The following is a 17,202-nucleotide window of genomic DNA, read 5'->3' on the forward strand; positions in this document are numbered from 1 at the left end:
TAGTCGTGTGGATAAAAATGAAATGATGATATTAAGGTAATAATTAAAATGAAATAAAATAAAATAAAGGTAAAAATAAGACATGTTGGTAAATAATAATACAACTAGGATAATAATAAAATATTGATTTTAAAAAAATAATAACGATAATCATATCGTAGCTATTATCATACTAATAATACGAGTACATAATAATAACAGGGATAGCATAAAAATACAATATATAAATGAAAGGAAATACGAATAACATAAATTTTAAATACTAAAATAAATAATATAGTAAATAAAGAGGCAAAATTAATCAAATAAGGGATTACATTGAAATTTAAATGAAAATTAAACCATAAATTGCAAAATAATTAAAGAGATAGGAAATAAAGGACTAAATTGATAGTCCAATAAAATATAATGCCTAAATGAAAAAAATAAAAAAGGGCTAAATTAAAATGCGACGCAAAAGTCTAGGGATCCTGAAGACAATTAATCCAAAATAGTGCACGTGTTATTTCTTGAGGGGTCAACGGTATAAGGGCTAAAATGAAAATGAATTAAAATCTGAAGGTATAATTTAAAAAAAGTGAAAATAGGATCGAATTAAAAAGGGGTCTAAAAGCGGAAAGACTAGGAATACAAATAAACCCTTTCATGCAAACACGTGGATCCTGTTGAATAAATGAGTCAGATATTTAGGTTGCGTCAAAACGACGCCGTTTTAGGCATCTGAAGCCAGTCCCAAAACGGCACCGTTTTGGGGTATATAAAAGTAAAATATTTCAGAAAAAATTCATTTCCAGTGTGTTTTAAAAAGAAACTCCCATTTGCCGTATTTTCTCTGTAACACATCCTAATGGTCTGACTATAGAGTCGTCGAAAGCCCGCCGTGGGCCACCGTGGCAACCAGTCATCGACAACCACAGCCGTCGCCTCCGGTGGCCGAAGAGAGAAAAAGGCCCTTTTTCAGCCTTTCCCTCAGATCCCCTTTTTTTAAACTTTTAACCTTCTTTTTTAAAAAATGATTTGAAACAAAACGCTGAAACCCTAAAAAAACCTTAAGAAACCTTTCGGTTTCTAGTCATCCCCAACAAGGCTTTCAGCGAACCACCACGGGTTCGGTAGCCTTTTAGGCCAGGGGAGACTTTGGCGACAGCGGTTTAGGTAAAACCTATCGTATTCTCTTTATATATATGATATATTTTTAAAAGAAAATAAATATGCAAAAGAAAAATACCTTTGGTTAAAACTATTATGAGTTTTTTATATTTCTTCTGATTGTCTCCTTTTCGATTTCTTTTTTTCAAAAACCAACCTTTTACAATATGTTTTTTAGGATTTTTTATATCCAATTTACACTATTATTTTTCTATTTTTTCTATTGTTTCGTACTGTTTATTGCGTGTTGTTGCGCTTCTTTTTCTGTCCTTTTTTCTCTTTTTTACAGGTGGTGGTTGATGATGACGGTGGCAAAGGCAGACCTTGGGATGAGAGGCCTTTATGAAAAGTTTAGGCTCTTTTGGGCCTTAGGGTTTGTGTTATTTGAATCATTTTTACTTGTAGCATATTGGGCCATATTTATTGTAAATGAACCCCCTTTTTTATTGGACTTTGGATTGTATTTTTATTATTTTATTATTTTTTGTTTTGTTTCTGTTTGGGTCCGAACTAAATTGGGCCTCTACAATCATGAGTGAAGAATAATTTTGGTGAAATATATTTCGTTCTATCACCTTTGATGTAACTATCCTTCAATTGAGCTATATATGTTGCATTGTCTCCGCATAAGAGAGTTAGCATCTTTTCTTGTAAAGAAAAATTACATATCTTCTGGATATGTTGGGTCAACAACCTTAGCCAAACACACTTTCGACTTGCCTCATGTATTGCAATTATTTTTACATGATTTAAGGAGGCGGCAACTAATTTTTGCTTTGTTGACCACCATGGTTTGACAGTACATCCATATATAAATAAATATCTCGTTTGATATCGACCTTTATGTGGATCCGATAAATATCCAGCATCAAGATAGCCGACTAATAGAGATTTTAAATCATCTGAATAAAATAACCTCATATCAATGGTCCCTCTGAGATATCTAATGTAATACCCCAGTTTTGGCGAGTTCGAGGTTTTGGTGGATAGTTGTAAAATAATTTGTTCAGCGAAGTGTTATCCGCATAATTGTCTCTTCTAGCATATAGATTGGGTGTATAGAAATCGTCTGGATTATAAGTAAAGATTTATTTCAGAATGCCTTGCTATGAGAAGAGGAAGATTTTAGAAAATAAAAAGGGTAATTATAATTTAAGTTAATGCCAAAGGTATATTGCGTCCTATTTGTTTGAGTATTGTGTTAGTTAAGTTGTTAAGTAATATGGTTAGGAATCAATTAGATAGTCTAGTCAGATAATTATTATATTGGATTCTCATTTATGTTTCTCTCAGAATCTGTAGATCATAAAGTAGGACAAACTCTAATTCAAGTGACACTTGTCGAATTACAATAAGTGAGATAATGTGAGATAATGCTATATATGTGGTAGATGTAACAACCCATTTTCAGAGGTGTCAGAAACAATGGTTTCGGGACCACAATTCTGACGAGTAAATTATTATTATTTTATTATTTTAATGTTTACATAATTATATTAAGGTTGTATTAAAATTTCGTTAAGAAAATTTGATGTTTAAATGGTTAATTAGGTGAAAATGACTAAATCGTAAAAGGATAAAAGGTGAGTTCTACTAGTTAAAAGGATCCAATAGCTTTGAAATCTTAAATTAAAGGACTTGAATGGTAAATATACCATTTAATGAGTTACTGGATAGTTATGGACAAGGTTTTAATGAAATTTTAATGATTTTAAAAGGTTAATTTAATAATTTGGTAATTAAAAAGAAAATTAAATAAGAAAAGATGTGTAACGCCCCAAACCCAACCTAGACATTATGGTCAAATCTGAGAATGTTATGAAGAAGGGTTTTGAAACCAATTTTACCATGTTGAAATTTCCCGAATAATTTGTTATTAAAAGAGAGTCCATGTTTTATAAGGCACGTTAATTCTACCCATTTCGTAAGGAAAACGTCGATAGTCTACTACTACAATAAAACTTATATTGCAACGGAAGTTAGAAATCGTTATATTTGAAATCCAAGCTTGTGTTTTAGGTAAATTATTTGTTTGCGTAAAAACCATTGTTTTCGTAAATCGTTTTGTTAAAAGTCGCAAAATAATAACAATCTAGACCATTTCAAAATCTCAAATTAAAATCAACAGTCAAGAGAGTCCATAAATTACAAAACTTTCAAAATAATCCAAAATTTAAATAAAATCGTTAATTAAACTAGTTCGCAAACTAATGGTCACCGTTGAGACTCCTTCGCATCGTTAATAAAATGAATGCTAAGGCTTGGTCATGGACTTGGGTGTGGCTAGCATGAATAAGGTTGTCTACATGGTTGTATGAGTGTAGTGTATGCGCCAAAGGAATAGTGTTTGTGTATGGTATTCGCCAACGGGCGAACTGTATGACTTGTTGAGTTGGAAAGGTTTATTGGTATTATATATAGCTATTGATATGTTTGCTTTGGAACTCACTAAGTTCTTTAAACTTATTTAGTTACCTTTCTTTTTTAGGAATGCTAACAAAGTGAGAGACTTTTCGAAGACTACGCTAAATGACATATGTTCTGTGAGATTTCTAAGTATTTTGTATTATGCATGGCATGGGGGTGGTGTCAAGACAGTGCCATTTTGAAAAATGAATTTTGTATTTTAAATTTATTCTTTTGGAATCGTTGATTCAATGAAACCTTAGTGAAGTGATAATGTTTTTCCATAGTATCAAATTATTTACTTTAAATGATTAATGTTTGTCTAATTATATGTATATGTACACGACACTATAGTTAAAAATAGGTTACGCCAAATATGATTTTAAGGGCTTTCAGTGAAGCTTATATGTTTTTCATTTTCCTTGCAAATGTATAGCATTATTTATCTTCAATTTCATAAAGGATTTACAACTCATATTTATTTGAACTTTATTTTTATGAAGACCACGCCTATACAAGTTTAAAGGAAAAGATTTTAAAGCAATGACACACCAATCTTGGGTCCTCCTTAAGGATCGAGTTTGGGGCATTACATAACCTATAGGTATACATGCCAAATATAAACAAAAGTTGGAAACAAACAAATTTTGTTGAGTTTGGGAGTGTTTCTTGGATGCTAAGGTCGATGTTTTTGACACTTGAATAGAACCTAACTTATGAGCAAAAAACAAATCATATGCTGAGCAAATCGCTCAGTGGTATTTCTTATAATTCAAGTATGTAATATTATCATTAAGAATTCTACCCCAAGTAAACATTTATAACTATGTGTACATATCTACTATATACTTAAATTTGTAGTTATCAAGCTTTACATCTTCAATATAAACATAGTGTACAAAACTGACACCAATTCATCCCATTTCAATACAATCTATATAGACATTTCATTATGCTTATAATAACAACATTTTAAACTTATAAATATCAAAACATTCCCTTATCAGTTCTATTTCTGATTTACCACTTCTAATATCAATTGTTTCATTCATTATTGGAATCTTTTGACTCTTTTGAATCTGTTTTGAGCCTCAAGGCTCGATTTAATTTGATTTACATACGATATCATATGATTACAATAATTTGATTGCATTTTAATCACAAAACACATTGATATAATCCTGTTAACCTGACTCAGATTTTCAAGACGGATGCTTGAATTAGTCAATCTACATCTCAACTAATATCGTAATGTATCATCATCTATCCCAAAGTATAGAACTATACAGTTAATAGAGTAACCAATTTGCAATATCATCACACAGTTCAATTCACGTCCCACCATTCTCAATTATGTTGGGTCTAGTGCCCTAAGTGTAGTATATTCTTCTAAAAACACTTGTAATTTTTCAAACAGATTGTTTCATAAAATTATTCATGAATTGCATTAATACTTTGTATTATTATCCTCAAATGGTTTTTGCACGCAAAACAAAATGGAAGCAAATGTTGCTCACTGGTTGTCTAATGTTTAACTAATACTAAGCGATATTACATGGTTGAATCGTAATACAGAAAGACAGCTTGTATTAGTAGATGAACGTAAACATGTCTTTAGTCTAATTGAAATGGGCAAACCAATTGAAAGACTAATATGTTTCCTATCAAGTCCAATTGGGGATATGCATTGTCTTGGGCATCGAAACGGATGCCTCCCAGAAGGTAAAGACATAGATATGACTAACTAGACTAACAGTACACCAGACAAGACCCAAGCAAAATAGATCCTGAATCCATTTATGGATTTATTCACTTGTGACATTCATACTGTGACATGCCCAAATCCTGAATGGATGACGGGCTATGTATGTGTTACTCGTACACTTTGATGTAAGTAAAAGTCTAAGTTAGAATGGATAAGGAACCGAAAGCTAGTGCATTGAGTGTACGACTTCTACGGTATGTAGTGTCATTCACAATATTGAAATTCATAGCCCGAGATACGGGTAAATGATATCCTCTCGTTAGCATTACATGGTTGATGAAAAATAAACGTGGCCACGAGTCATTCGTCTTATTGATGAATGGCTCGATTACTATTCGATAGTAATTGACTTTTCATAAAGTAAATTGTAATGGTTATCATGAGATAAAATAGGATCATATTGGGAGAGTGAATATTATCCCAAAGAGATCAAGGATATCTTATGAGGGTAACACACTTATCACAAGGTCATTGGACGAGCACTGATGTAACACCCCGTACCCGAGACCGTTGCCGGAGTCGAACGCGAGGTGTTAACAGACTTAATTACTTTGTTTTCACAGTCCATTAAAAAATTTCCAGACAGGCTGGCTAACCGCGTCACTGTCGCCTTAAAAATCATATCTCGAGTTAAAAAACTCGAAAACTGATTCCGTAAATTTTCCCCGAAATTAGACTCATATATCCATCTGTGGATTTATTTCTAGAATTTTTGGTTGGGAAAATTGGTACAGTTTATTAGTTAAAGTCTCCCCTGATTCTGGGTTCGACTACTCTGACCTTCATGTATTCTGACTTGGATATCTCCCTGTACAGAGCTTCAATACTCATGCCGTTTGTTTCTAATGAAACTAGACTCAAAGGGGAATCCATACATATAAGGAATGACTTCTAATTATCTCTGGATAATTTATGGTGAATTTTCAAAGTTGAAACAGGAGATTCAGAAACCGTTCTGGCCCTGTTTCAGGAGAACTTTAATATCTCTTAATATACTGTTCATATGATTGTTTCGTTACTTTCATATGAAAGTAGATTCATCAAGGTTCGATTACATAATTTATTCACTATTTAATTCCATTCCTAAAAATTTTAGTGATTTTTCAAATCTACACCACTGCTGCTGTCAGCATCTGTTTTCAAGGTAAACTTTACCTATTTCGTGGTTACCATGGACCAACTAGGGTTTTGTCATACATAGGTCCACATATGATCATATTTAGCCATTCCAATGGCTGATCATTTGCCCAACACTTCTATTTCAATCCATAGTCACATCATGAAACCATATATATATATATATACATAAACACAAATGGTCTAATGCCATACTCCACTTCTACGAGCCATTTTCGCATGGCTGTACACACATACATCACAAAAAGTACTTAAAAACAATAAGGGGTAGTCCTATACATGCCATATCCAGAGTTCAACTAAAAGAGTACCAAAAGGGCTTTGATAGTGTGGATGACTTCGACTTCGATGATCCCGAATCCGATAGCTAACGAACAAAATCTATAAAACAGAGAGCCAAAGCAACGGGGTAAGCATTTTAAAGCTTAGTAAGTTTCAAGTAATGAAATCGGCTTTGACTAAAGTATTACATTCACATAGCTAAATGAATCACTTTATTAATACACATTCTCATAATCATACTTACTTCACACTTCATTAACATATACACACACAAGGTATCAACTTATCTAAAAGCCGAAAGTTCGTTAGTCGATTGAACGAATACTATTTAAAACGAATCGACTTTTCCGAAGCACATGCAAACATACCTTATCGTTTGGGTTTGTCGAGTGTATTAATTGAATTTATTACAGCACAAAACGCTCACATTCAAACCCAAGTTTCTTCGGAATTTAGCCGGATATAACCACAAGCACAATTGCCTTCGGGTCTTAACCCGGGTATAGCAACTCGCACGAATGCCTTCGGGTCTTAGCCCGGATATATCATCTCGCACAAATGCCTTCGGGTCTTAGCCCGGATATATCAACTTGCACTAATGCCTTCGGGTCTTAGCCCGGATATATCAACTTGCACAAATGCCTTCAGGTCTTAGCCCGGATAAAATCACTAGCATAAATGCCTTCGGGACTTAGCCCGGATGTATTCAAATGCTCATGCACACATATATCAATAATCATAACACATCCATATCTTATTTTCGTTACTAAGGCTCAAACACAAACATTTATTAAACCTTTCCAATTTCGGCTCAATAGCCACACACGAAGAGTATGATTTCAATTGGCTTTATAACATAGTCTCTATGCACATTCGGCTATCTGTCATAGTATGACTAATCATTTCAATATAATTCAAGTAGGGTCATTACTCGAAGACTTACCTCGGATGTTGTCGAACGACTTCAATGGCTATTCAATTACTTTTTCCTTCCCTTTATCGGATTTAGTTCCCCTTTGCTCTTGAGCTTAAGTTCAACAAATTTTAAAATAGTCATTAATCGACTATTCAAGTATTACTTTCAGAATATAATACATATAGATTCGACTTTCACACACATAGATTATAGTAAGCTTTGTAAGAATCAATAAATAATTCATTAGCAAATTTTCATTAATGTTTACAATATAATTACAATTTCCCGATAAGCTGACTTCCTGAGCAACAGTCACTAAAGTTTTTATAACTGGAGCTACGAAACTCCAAATTAATTGCCGTAAATTTTCCTTGACAGAAGACTCATTTATCTATTATCCATAAAAATTTAAAAATTTTTAGTTTAGCCCATCAATACCAGATTTTTCTTAAAGTTCACCTTGTTTCACTGTTTGACTAAACTGACTATCCTTCACTACGAATCAAATTTCTCATTGTACAGAATTCAAAATATGTTCTTGTTTATTTCATTTGAAACTAGACTCATTAAGGAGTCTAAGCACATAAATTTTATCTTAGGGCCATTTTTGTACAATTTACACTGATTTTATAAAAACAGGACAGGGAATCTAGTAGTCATTTTGACTCAGCCCCACAATACTTCAAATATCTCAAGATCAGTAACTCTTTTGTTTTTATAGTTTCTTTTGTAAGAAACTAGACTCTTCAAGCTTTAATGACATAATTTACTCAGCTTCTAATTCAACTCCTACAAATTATGGCGATTTTCCAAAATCACCTTACTGCTGCTGTCCCCAAGCAGATTATTACCAAATCAAATGCTAACATTTGCATTTCACCTTAGTAGCTAGCTTAGCAAACCTTAATTAAACATATAATTCACACATATCACATTCCAAGCATTCACTCTATTCTATCACTTAAGGTACAAACATTACTCAATAACTTCCTAATTCAAATTCGGCAACTACACCATGACCATCTTAACTCGTTTCTCATCTTGCTAACAAAAACATAGTAAAGCAAATCTTCATACACAATGGTTATCAATTCATCCATTCACTAGGGACATAACCTAATGTTCAATAACAACCCCTCCTTTATCAAGTACACATTCGGCCTTGGTACCTAATAAGGTAGTCGATTCCTTTCCCTTTAGCACCCATTGCTCACATATGATTATTTGTATAGTTCAAACACTCATCTATCTTTGCTCATCTAAATTTAACATGGAACAACAAAATTCACCATTGTCAAATACCATAGCCGAAAGCCCTAGTCCATAACACAAATCAAAGTTTCTACATGGGTTACCAAAGTAGCTTGATATCTTACTCAAGATTAACCAAAATTTCATGAACTAATATAAATTTCTTACCTTGCTATTAGCCTAGGATGACCGAATGCCTCCCTCTCAACTTCCTCTTTACAATCGGCCAAGAAAAACCAAGGATACAAGCTTTGTTTTCATTACTTTTTCTTTTTTATTCTTTCTTTTATTTATTTCCTTTCTTTTGCATAAAATAATGGCCATTTAATTAAGATTTAGTACATATTATATATATGTGACCATCATGGCCGGCCACCACTTATAAAAAAAAGGGTATTTGACATGCAAGTACAATTATTTGCAACATGCATAAATGGGCCACTTTACATTAGCCTAGCACATTTCTAATTTTCTCACATAAGTCCCATTTAATAAAATTCACTTACAATTAACAAAATTCAAACATGAAATTTTCACACATGCATATATACATATAAGAAACATCAAATATGACGGTCAATTATTTTTACGATTCGGTTTAGCGGTCCCGAAACCACTTCCCGACTAGGGTCAATTTTGGGCTGTCACAACTGAGTAGCTGTTTTCGTAATAGTATGTCGTTAGGAAGAGCTCAGTATGATACTATACTAGAATGAATTCATGACTAAATGAGTTTATAATTAATAGGCGAAAAGCCAGAAATTAATTATAAATCATTTGTGCCTTAATTACATATGTTCAATCAGTCCCTCCGTTAGCTCGTTGAAACTAGAAATGAATTGCAAGTTTGAATAGAAATGAATAGAATGAATAGGAAAAGAGAAATGGAAAAACATTCAGAAATGTTTATAGTTTTTTCCGAAATGGAAAAAATAGAATAAATTGGAAATAAATGTAGGTTTCCAAAATGAAAATGGAAATGATTTATTTACAATTCTATATGGATTACTTAAAAATGATAGGAAAAATGAGTTTATGTTTTTGAGCTATTTTGAAGCCCGAAAATGAAAATAAACCATTAGGTCACAATGAACGTGTTGAGTTGTGAAATATTAAACATATTTTCTCAAAATTTTACTAGGGGTAAAATTGTCAAAATTTTATTGAGAGTAAAATCGTTAAAATTTATTAGGGGTAAAATCGTCAAAATTTTACTAGGGATAAAATAGGGAAGAGAAAATTTTACTAAGGGTAAAATAGGGATAAAAAGTATATTATGGGAAATAGAAAAACTGAATCGAGTTGGATCACATTACAGAGAACTAGGTTAAAAAGGTCAAGGAAGTACTCGTAATCTCTACAATTCAACAAGAGTTCTATCTTCTGTCTCTATAAATAGATGACACCGGTAGAGCTATTTACACAATTTTAAGAGATTGTTACGCTGCCGAAAAAAGAGACAATTTATTTTCAACTATCAAATATATTTTTCCAAAATAACAATTCTACTGGTTTCTATTAAAAAAGAGAGAATTTATATTTTCACCCTAAATAAAAGAGAGGAAATTTTTTATAGTTCTATGTTTTGATTCAATTTATTCAAACCCACATTTGAAGGAGTTCGCGGTACGAGAATAGCAAAAAATATCATTTGGTTGAAAGTCGAAAAATGTCAAGAATCCGCTTATCCAAAAACGTAGGTATGATTTTGTGATATTTATTGCTATAAATATCACAAATCAGATCAATTTTCAAAATTTTAATTTTTCACTGTGCAAGAAAATTGTTTTCAAGCCAGACTTTTTCCAACAAATTCAACATCAGTTCATCATGTAATATAACATATTTCAGCTCAATTTCATACAAATTTCTTGTATCAGTTAAATCAAACAAATTTTTATTCTATTCAATTTAGTCTCTGTCTCAATATTCATATTCCAACCATAACATTTCACTTAATAACTATTATTAGCTTACATCAATATTATATAATATAGTATATCACATATATGCAGTAACTAAATTGGTTTTGGATCATAAAAATATAAACTGAAAGCTCGAGTCACTTGTCATCGACCGTCGACTTTCGCCTTTCCTTTCCATTTCAACGATCTTGTGTCCTTTTTAGCTATGAATAATAATTTAGTAATATTTTAATATCAAATTTCATCCAAATCACATTCAAGTACAAAATCATACACATTTTATAATTTATTCAATTTAGTCCCTAAAATCAATATAGTCATATCTTTTAAATTTGAGCTTTGATTTTAAAACCAATCTCCATCACATACTTCTATAGCCCTCTATTATCTATAATTACATAAATATTACACCAATTTCAAAATTTATGCACTTTTGTCCCTTTGTTAAAAAATTAGTAATTTAACTTTATAATCTAATCCTTTTTCACTTCTAAGCTTAAAATCTAACAATTTAGTTCCAATAATTTCAAGAAATCAACAATGAAAACTTTTAAAAATTTTAACAGTTTTACAAATTGATATATGAACTAACTAAATTAAGCTTCCAAGATCTTAAAAATATAAAAATTACCAAAAAACAAAAACAAAAAACAAAAAACAAACTTAAAATCACCTACCAAATGAAGAACTAATGATCGAAAGTTGAAACCCTTCTTTCTCCTTTTTGTTTCGTGAATATGGAGAAGATGATAACAATGGCTTTGTTTTTCTTTTCATTTAATATATATACTTTAATTAAAATTAATTAGTTATAATTTATTTAACTAAACTTTAATTAATAAGGTTTTAATCTAATTTAAACAAAAGCTAATGGATTATAATACATCCACCACCGTTTGACCAATCTAAAATGGTCAATTTTCTCATTTGATCCTTCAATTAATTAAAAACCCATAGCGATTAACTTTAATCACTTTTATAATTTAGTCCTTATATCTTAATTAACTATTCGATCAACAAAATTAAAGAATCAAACATTAATTAAACTTTATACTAACCTCATAAATGTTAAATAATAATATTTGCAGGCTCCATCATTGAAAGTGAAGTTCCAAAACAATTGTTTCTGACACCACTAAAAAATAGGTTGTTACAACTTAATTAAATTTAATTTATTTAGTTAATTCACTATTAACATCACCAAACACTAACACCCACATTGATATGATTTAATTGTTATTTTAGACCTTAATTTATTTCCTAATTAAAAATCTATAGCGATTAAATTTTACAATTTAGTCTTTTAATCTTAATTAATCACTAATTGGGCTAAATTACATATGCAAAATTCAATTCACCTATGTAATAAGTCTATAATTACCTTCATTTAATATTTATGGATTCAGTGTACAAAAATAAGATTTGAAACCCATAATTTTCGACACCACTAAAAATAAGGTCATTACAATTTTACAAGCGATCATATTTTATTAACGTTACTTTTTCTTCGAGTGCGGAAATTTCTTATTTCTTTTTCTAACAATTTTAAGGTTTTAATATATGCTTTTCATATGAAATTTAATTTTGAAATTGTAATGGTGGGCAAGAGAAAAATAATAGTTTATCACTAAAACGAATGTTTTAAGATCGAATTTGAAGCCAAAATTATAAATTGCTTGTCTGACCACCTATTTTCATTGCAAGTAAGTGAATTGAATATTTCATTTGGTTGCATAAATCTTATTTCATTTCATGTTATTTATATATTTTAAATGGATAAATTTTCTTTTAATAGCAACATCAACTGTTGTTTTAAATGCTCTTTGAAATTTGTTGATTGTGTGTATTTGATTCTGGCTTTTGGGAATACTCTTTCATGGAGACTATGTTCTCATTTTGATTTTTGGGAAGCAAACTTGTATTTGGATGTTTCATTGTCTTCCAACGTAAAATTAATGGAATTTAAATGATTAATATATATCCACACATTTTACAAAGTATACAACTAGAACTTCTATGATGGAAGCTGTTGTAAATGTCATTCGGACATTAAAAGATTAAAAATACCAAGTTAATCACTGGTAAAAGAAAAGTAGCAGGATGTGATCAGTCGATCATTGGAACTCCATTAATGTCATTCGGTCATTCACAGAATATGTGCTAATTGATCATAAATAGATGATCAAGGTACGACCATGAAGGAAACAAAAATTAATAATTCCAGTCCCAGAGAAAATAAGTTTTCTACATTCTTTTTCCAAATAATGTGAGACAACGTTGTAAAACTAATTTTGTATATAAATTTGTCTTGTTTATGTGAATTAGTTTTGTATAATAGTACAAGTCTATGAAAGGGTATCTCATTAAAAGATATATCCCTATGAAAGGGTATCTTATGAAAATATACATGTACTGGGTATCTACAGGGGCGAAGCCAGAAAACTTTTTTGAGAGGTCAAAATTAAATTGTATATTTTTATGATAGTAAAAATACAATTTCACCATTTTAATAGTCTATATATTTATAAGTTTTTAAGGATTAAAGTAAATTTTTATCATTTTTGGGGACAAAGTGCGATCTAATTATTACTAATTTAAATTTTATAAATTATGAAAGGGTCTAAATGAAAATTTTTTCATTTTAGGGGGGGCCAGGCGCCTACTAACCCGTCCTGACTTCGTCACCGGATATCTATATAAAACACTTTTCTATTAGTCGTTTTCACTATTCTACTTAAAGTGTTGAGGGTTTTGTTATTTCTTGGAGGCATATTAAATCATTAAGAAAAGTAATCTACACGTCTCAAAGCATATTTTACTAATATTATTTTTATTCTTCTGTTTCAAATTTTCTTATTTATTTTTCTAACAATGAGTAGAGTCAACTCTTTCGAGAGAAATATTCAAATTGTCATCCGTTACATAGCTGGTCAATCTCACAACAAGTGAAAGTACCGTTCTCCAATGTAAGTTTTGTCTCTTATACTCTGTTAAAAGTCAATGTGCTATGAACGGTTGCCTAATGGTCCTAATTCACAGAGGCAGCAACACTTCGGTTGATGGACCTGCAAAATTTAAAAATTGGTGTTAATATAGAGGATTAGTGTAATTATATAAATAACCTAAGCCTTATAACCCACTGCTTAACAAATAATTGGTTATGAGTCGATCGAAGAAACAAAAAAGAAGGAAAGGAAATAGAATGAGCTCAATGTGGATGAATCGTGGCAGTGCGAGTTGTGGGGGCGTTCTCAGAGATTCCTGAGGCGTTATACGTGATCTATATTTCGGTCGTTTGGGTGCAAAGCTGAGTTAATGGCCATAAAGTTAAGCTTGCAAAAAATGTTGTGGTTTTCTCCATGGCTGACCTATAATTGTGAATCTTATTCCAAAAAAAGACCGGAATATCTTGGGTCTGTAAGCAAGGTCACGTGTTTAATGATATCGATTATAGTATTTTAAGGCCATCAAAAGAGTTGATTTTGTTCTGTATCCGAAGATGCAAATTTCTTTGTTCATTCTCCAAGATAAAATGGGGGCTGATAGATCATATTTTTATTTTATTTTATTGGTAATGCGTAGTTAAGAAGAAAGTTTTTTTGTACGAAATTTTGTTTTGTTTTAATTTACCGGTATTGTATTGCTTGATTGAGGGAATAAAAAACAAAACAAAGAAAAGGTATTGCATTGGTGATGAAGTCAAGCAGCCCCCACATGGAAAACAACAAACTAGAAAGGATCCATGGAAGAGTGCTAGTGCTGGTGCAGGGTAATGTGTGAACGTGCAAAGGGTAGTTCGGGTGGATCAAACCACAATCCTTTTTACAAATTCCAAACCCAAATTAACTAATAATATTGTATTGGGTTGCATTAACTCAACAATTTCTTTATAGGAAAAAAAAAGGGAAAAAGGTTGAGCAAGCAATTTCCCCATCAACTTCCCCTTTGAAACACACTTCTATTATTTATTTATTTATCACCACCTCCACTCTATATAAATCACTATCAATCTTAATTCTTCCGCAATCCAATCTTTCCATACTCTCATCTCTCTTCCTATTAATTGCTGATCAAAATCTAGCAGAGAGCATGGATCAACTTGGGAAGTGCGAAGCAAATTATGTGGCACTCACTCCCTTGACATTTCTAAAAAGGGCCAGCTCTGTTTATGCTAACCGCACATCAATCATCTACGAGAATACTCGTTTCACCTGGCGCCAAACCTACGAACGTTGCTGCCGTCTTGCTTCCTCTCTCCTCTCCCTCAACATCCTCAAAAACGATGTTGTATGTTTCTTTCTTATACTTTCAGTCACTCTATCACATATTTCTTTTCGTTGTGTTTAATATTACGAAGCTAACACCCATTTGCAGATATCCGTGCTGGCTCCCAACATTCCAGCCATGTACGAGATGCATTTTGCTGTTCCCATGGCTGGAGCCGTACTCAACACCATCAATACCAGGCTAGATGCCAAGAACGTCGCCACCATTCTCCGCCACTCCGAGGCCAAGGTGTTTTTCGTAGACTACCAATATGTGCCGCTGGCACGCGAGGCTCTCCGCTTGCTGATGGTTGACTCACAACAAAATCAGACCTCACAGTCACCATCTGCAGCACCCGAGTCCTTTATTCCATTGGTGATTGTCATAGATGACGTTGACTCCCCTAAAGGTGTCCGACTAGGTGAGTTGGAATATGAGCAATTAATACACATGGGCAATCCAAGATTCGTCCCCACTGAAATCCAAGATGAGTGGGATCCTATTTCCCTCAACTACACATCCGGAACTACATCCGAACCCAAAGGAGTTGTTTACAGTCACAGAGGCGCATATCTCAGTACTTTAAGTCTGATTTTGGGATGGGAAATGGGAAGCGAGCCTGTCTATCTATGGTCCCTTCCCATGTTTCACTGCAACGGTTGGACCTTCACTTGGGGAGTCGCAGCACGCGGTGGGACCAATGTCTGCCTACGCAACACCACCGCCTACGACATGTATCGAAACATCGCTTCTCACAAAGTCACCCACATGTGTTGCGCACCCATCGTCTTCAACATCCTCATCGACGCCAAACCGCATGAGCGTCGCGAATTTACCTCTACCGTGCAAGTACTCACCGGCGGTGCACCGCCTCCGGCATCACTACTCGAGAAAATGGAACTCCTCCGGTTCCACGTCACCCATGGCTATGGTCTGACGGAGGCCACTGGTCCGGCTTTGGTGTGCGAGTGGCAAGCCAAGTGGAACAATCTTCCACGGGAAAGTCAGGCGAAGCTCAAGGCACGGCAAGGGATCAGCGTATTGACACTGGCGGATGTAGATGTGAAGAATATGAAAACCATGACAAGCGTACCGCATGACGGTAAAACAATGGGGGAGATTGTGCTGCGTGGAAGCAGCATCATGAAAGGGTACTTAAAAGATCCAGAGACTACATCCAAGGCCTTCAAGAACGGGTGGTTCATCACGGGTGACGTGGGCGTTATACATCCTGATGGATACCTGGAAATTAAGGATAGATCAAAGGATATCATCATTTCCGGGGGCGAAAACATCAGCAGCGTTGAATTGGAGTCGGTTCTCTACAGGCATCCAAGAGTTCTAGAGGCAGCAGTGGTTGCAATGCCTCACCCACGGTGGGGGGAGAGCCCCTGTGCTTTTCTAGCGGTGAGGGAGAACGAAGTTGGGAGAAAAGATGATGTGAAGGAAGCTGATATCATTGCTTTCTGCCGTAAAAACCTTCCCCATTTCATGGTTCCAAAGAAGGTGGAATTTCTACCTGAATTGCCCAAAACTTCAACCGGCAAAATCCAAAAGTTTCAACTAAGAGCTTTGGCCAAAGCTTTCCAGATTACAGACACAAAGGAAGTGCCTCAACACCATGAAAACCAAGTTCTTGCTTTACCCCGTCTTTGAATCTCAAAATTATTAAGAAGATGGAATAAACTACGGTTGTACATGTAGAAACCCATTGTTTTTTTTCCGTTCGATTTGTTGTTTGTTGATGCTTTGTGATCGGGGAATTATTCATGCTTAGTTATTGTAAACAAGATAGTGAAGATGCTGCTGCTGTCTGGCTAAGTTAAAAAGTAAAAAAATTATGATATCTTAAGTGTAGTAGAGTTTAACGAGTACTCCTTATATGAAATTGTGATTTTACATTATTTTTATCTCTTTTTAATTTTTTTTCAATAAGAGAATGACAAATCAAATTTTTATTCCTGATTTGTAGCTTTTTGCTCTTAATTTTTAGTCTTTTCCTCCTGACAAAATTCAAATTTAACTATAAATGCTAAAAATTAAGACTAAAAATTTGATTTATTATTCTCAAATTAAAAGATAACTAGGTTGTAACATTTCTCAGA

General features: G+C 33.1%; 1 protein-coding gene across 1 annotated transcript; it reads left to right on the top strand.

Annotated features, from left to right (window-relative positions):
• The first annotated feature begins 14,351 nt into the window (after nt 1-14,351).
• On the top strand, nt 14,352-17,001 carry LOC107912867 (trans-cinnamate:CoA ligase, peroxisomal). The gene is made up of 2 exons (XM_016841221.2): nt 14,352-15,118; nt 15,206-17,001. The coding sequence occupies exons 1-2, from the start codon at nt 14,921-14,923 to the stop codon at nt 16,751-16,753; spliced, it is 1,746 nt and encodes a 581-aa protein (XP_016696710.2). The 5' UTR covers nt 14,352-14,920; the 3' UTR covers nt 16,754-17,001.
• Nucleotides 17,002-17,202: the final 201 nt, after the last annotated feature.

This window comes from Gossypium hirsutum, chromosome D11 (genome assembly GCF_007990345.1).
Source record: "Gossypium hirsutum isolate 1008001.06 chromosome D11, Gossypium_hirsutum_v2.1, whole genome shotgun sequence".
Taxonomy (NCBI): Eukaryota; Viridiplantae; Streptophyta; class Magnoliopsida; order Malvales; family Malvaceae; genus Gossypium; species Gossypium hirsutum.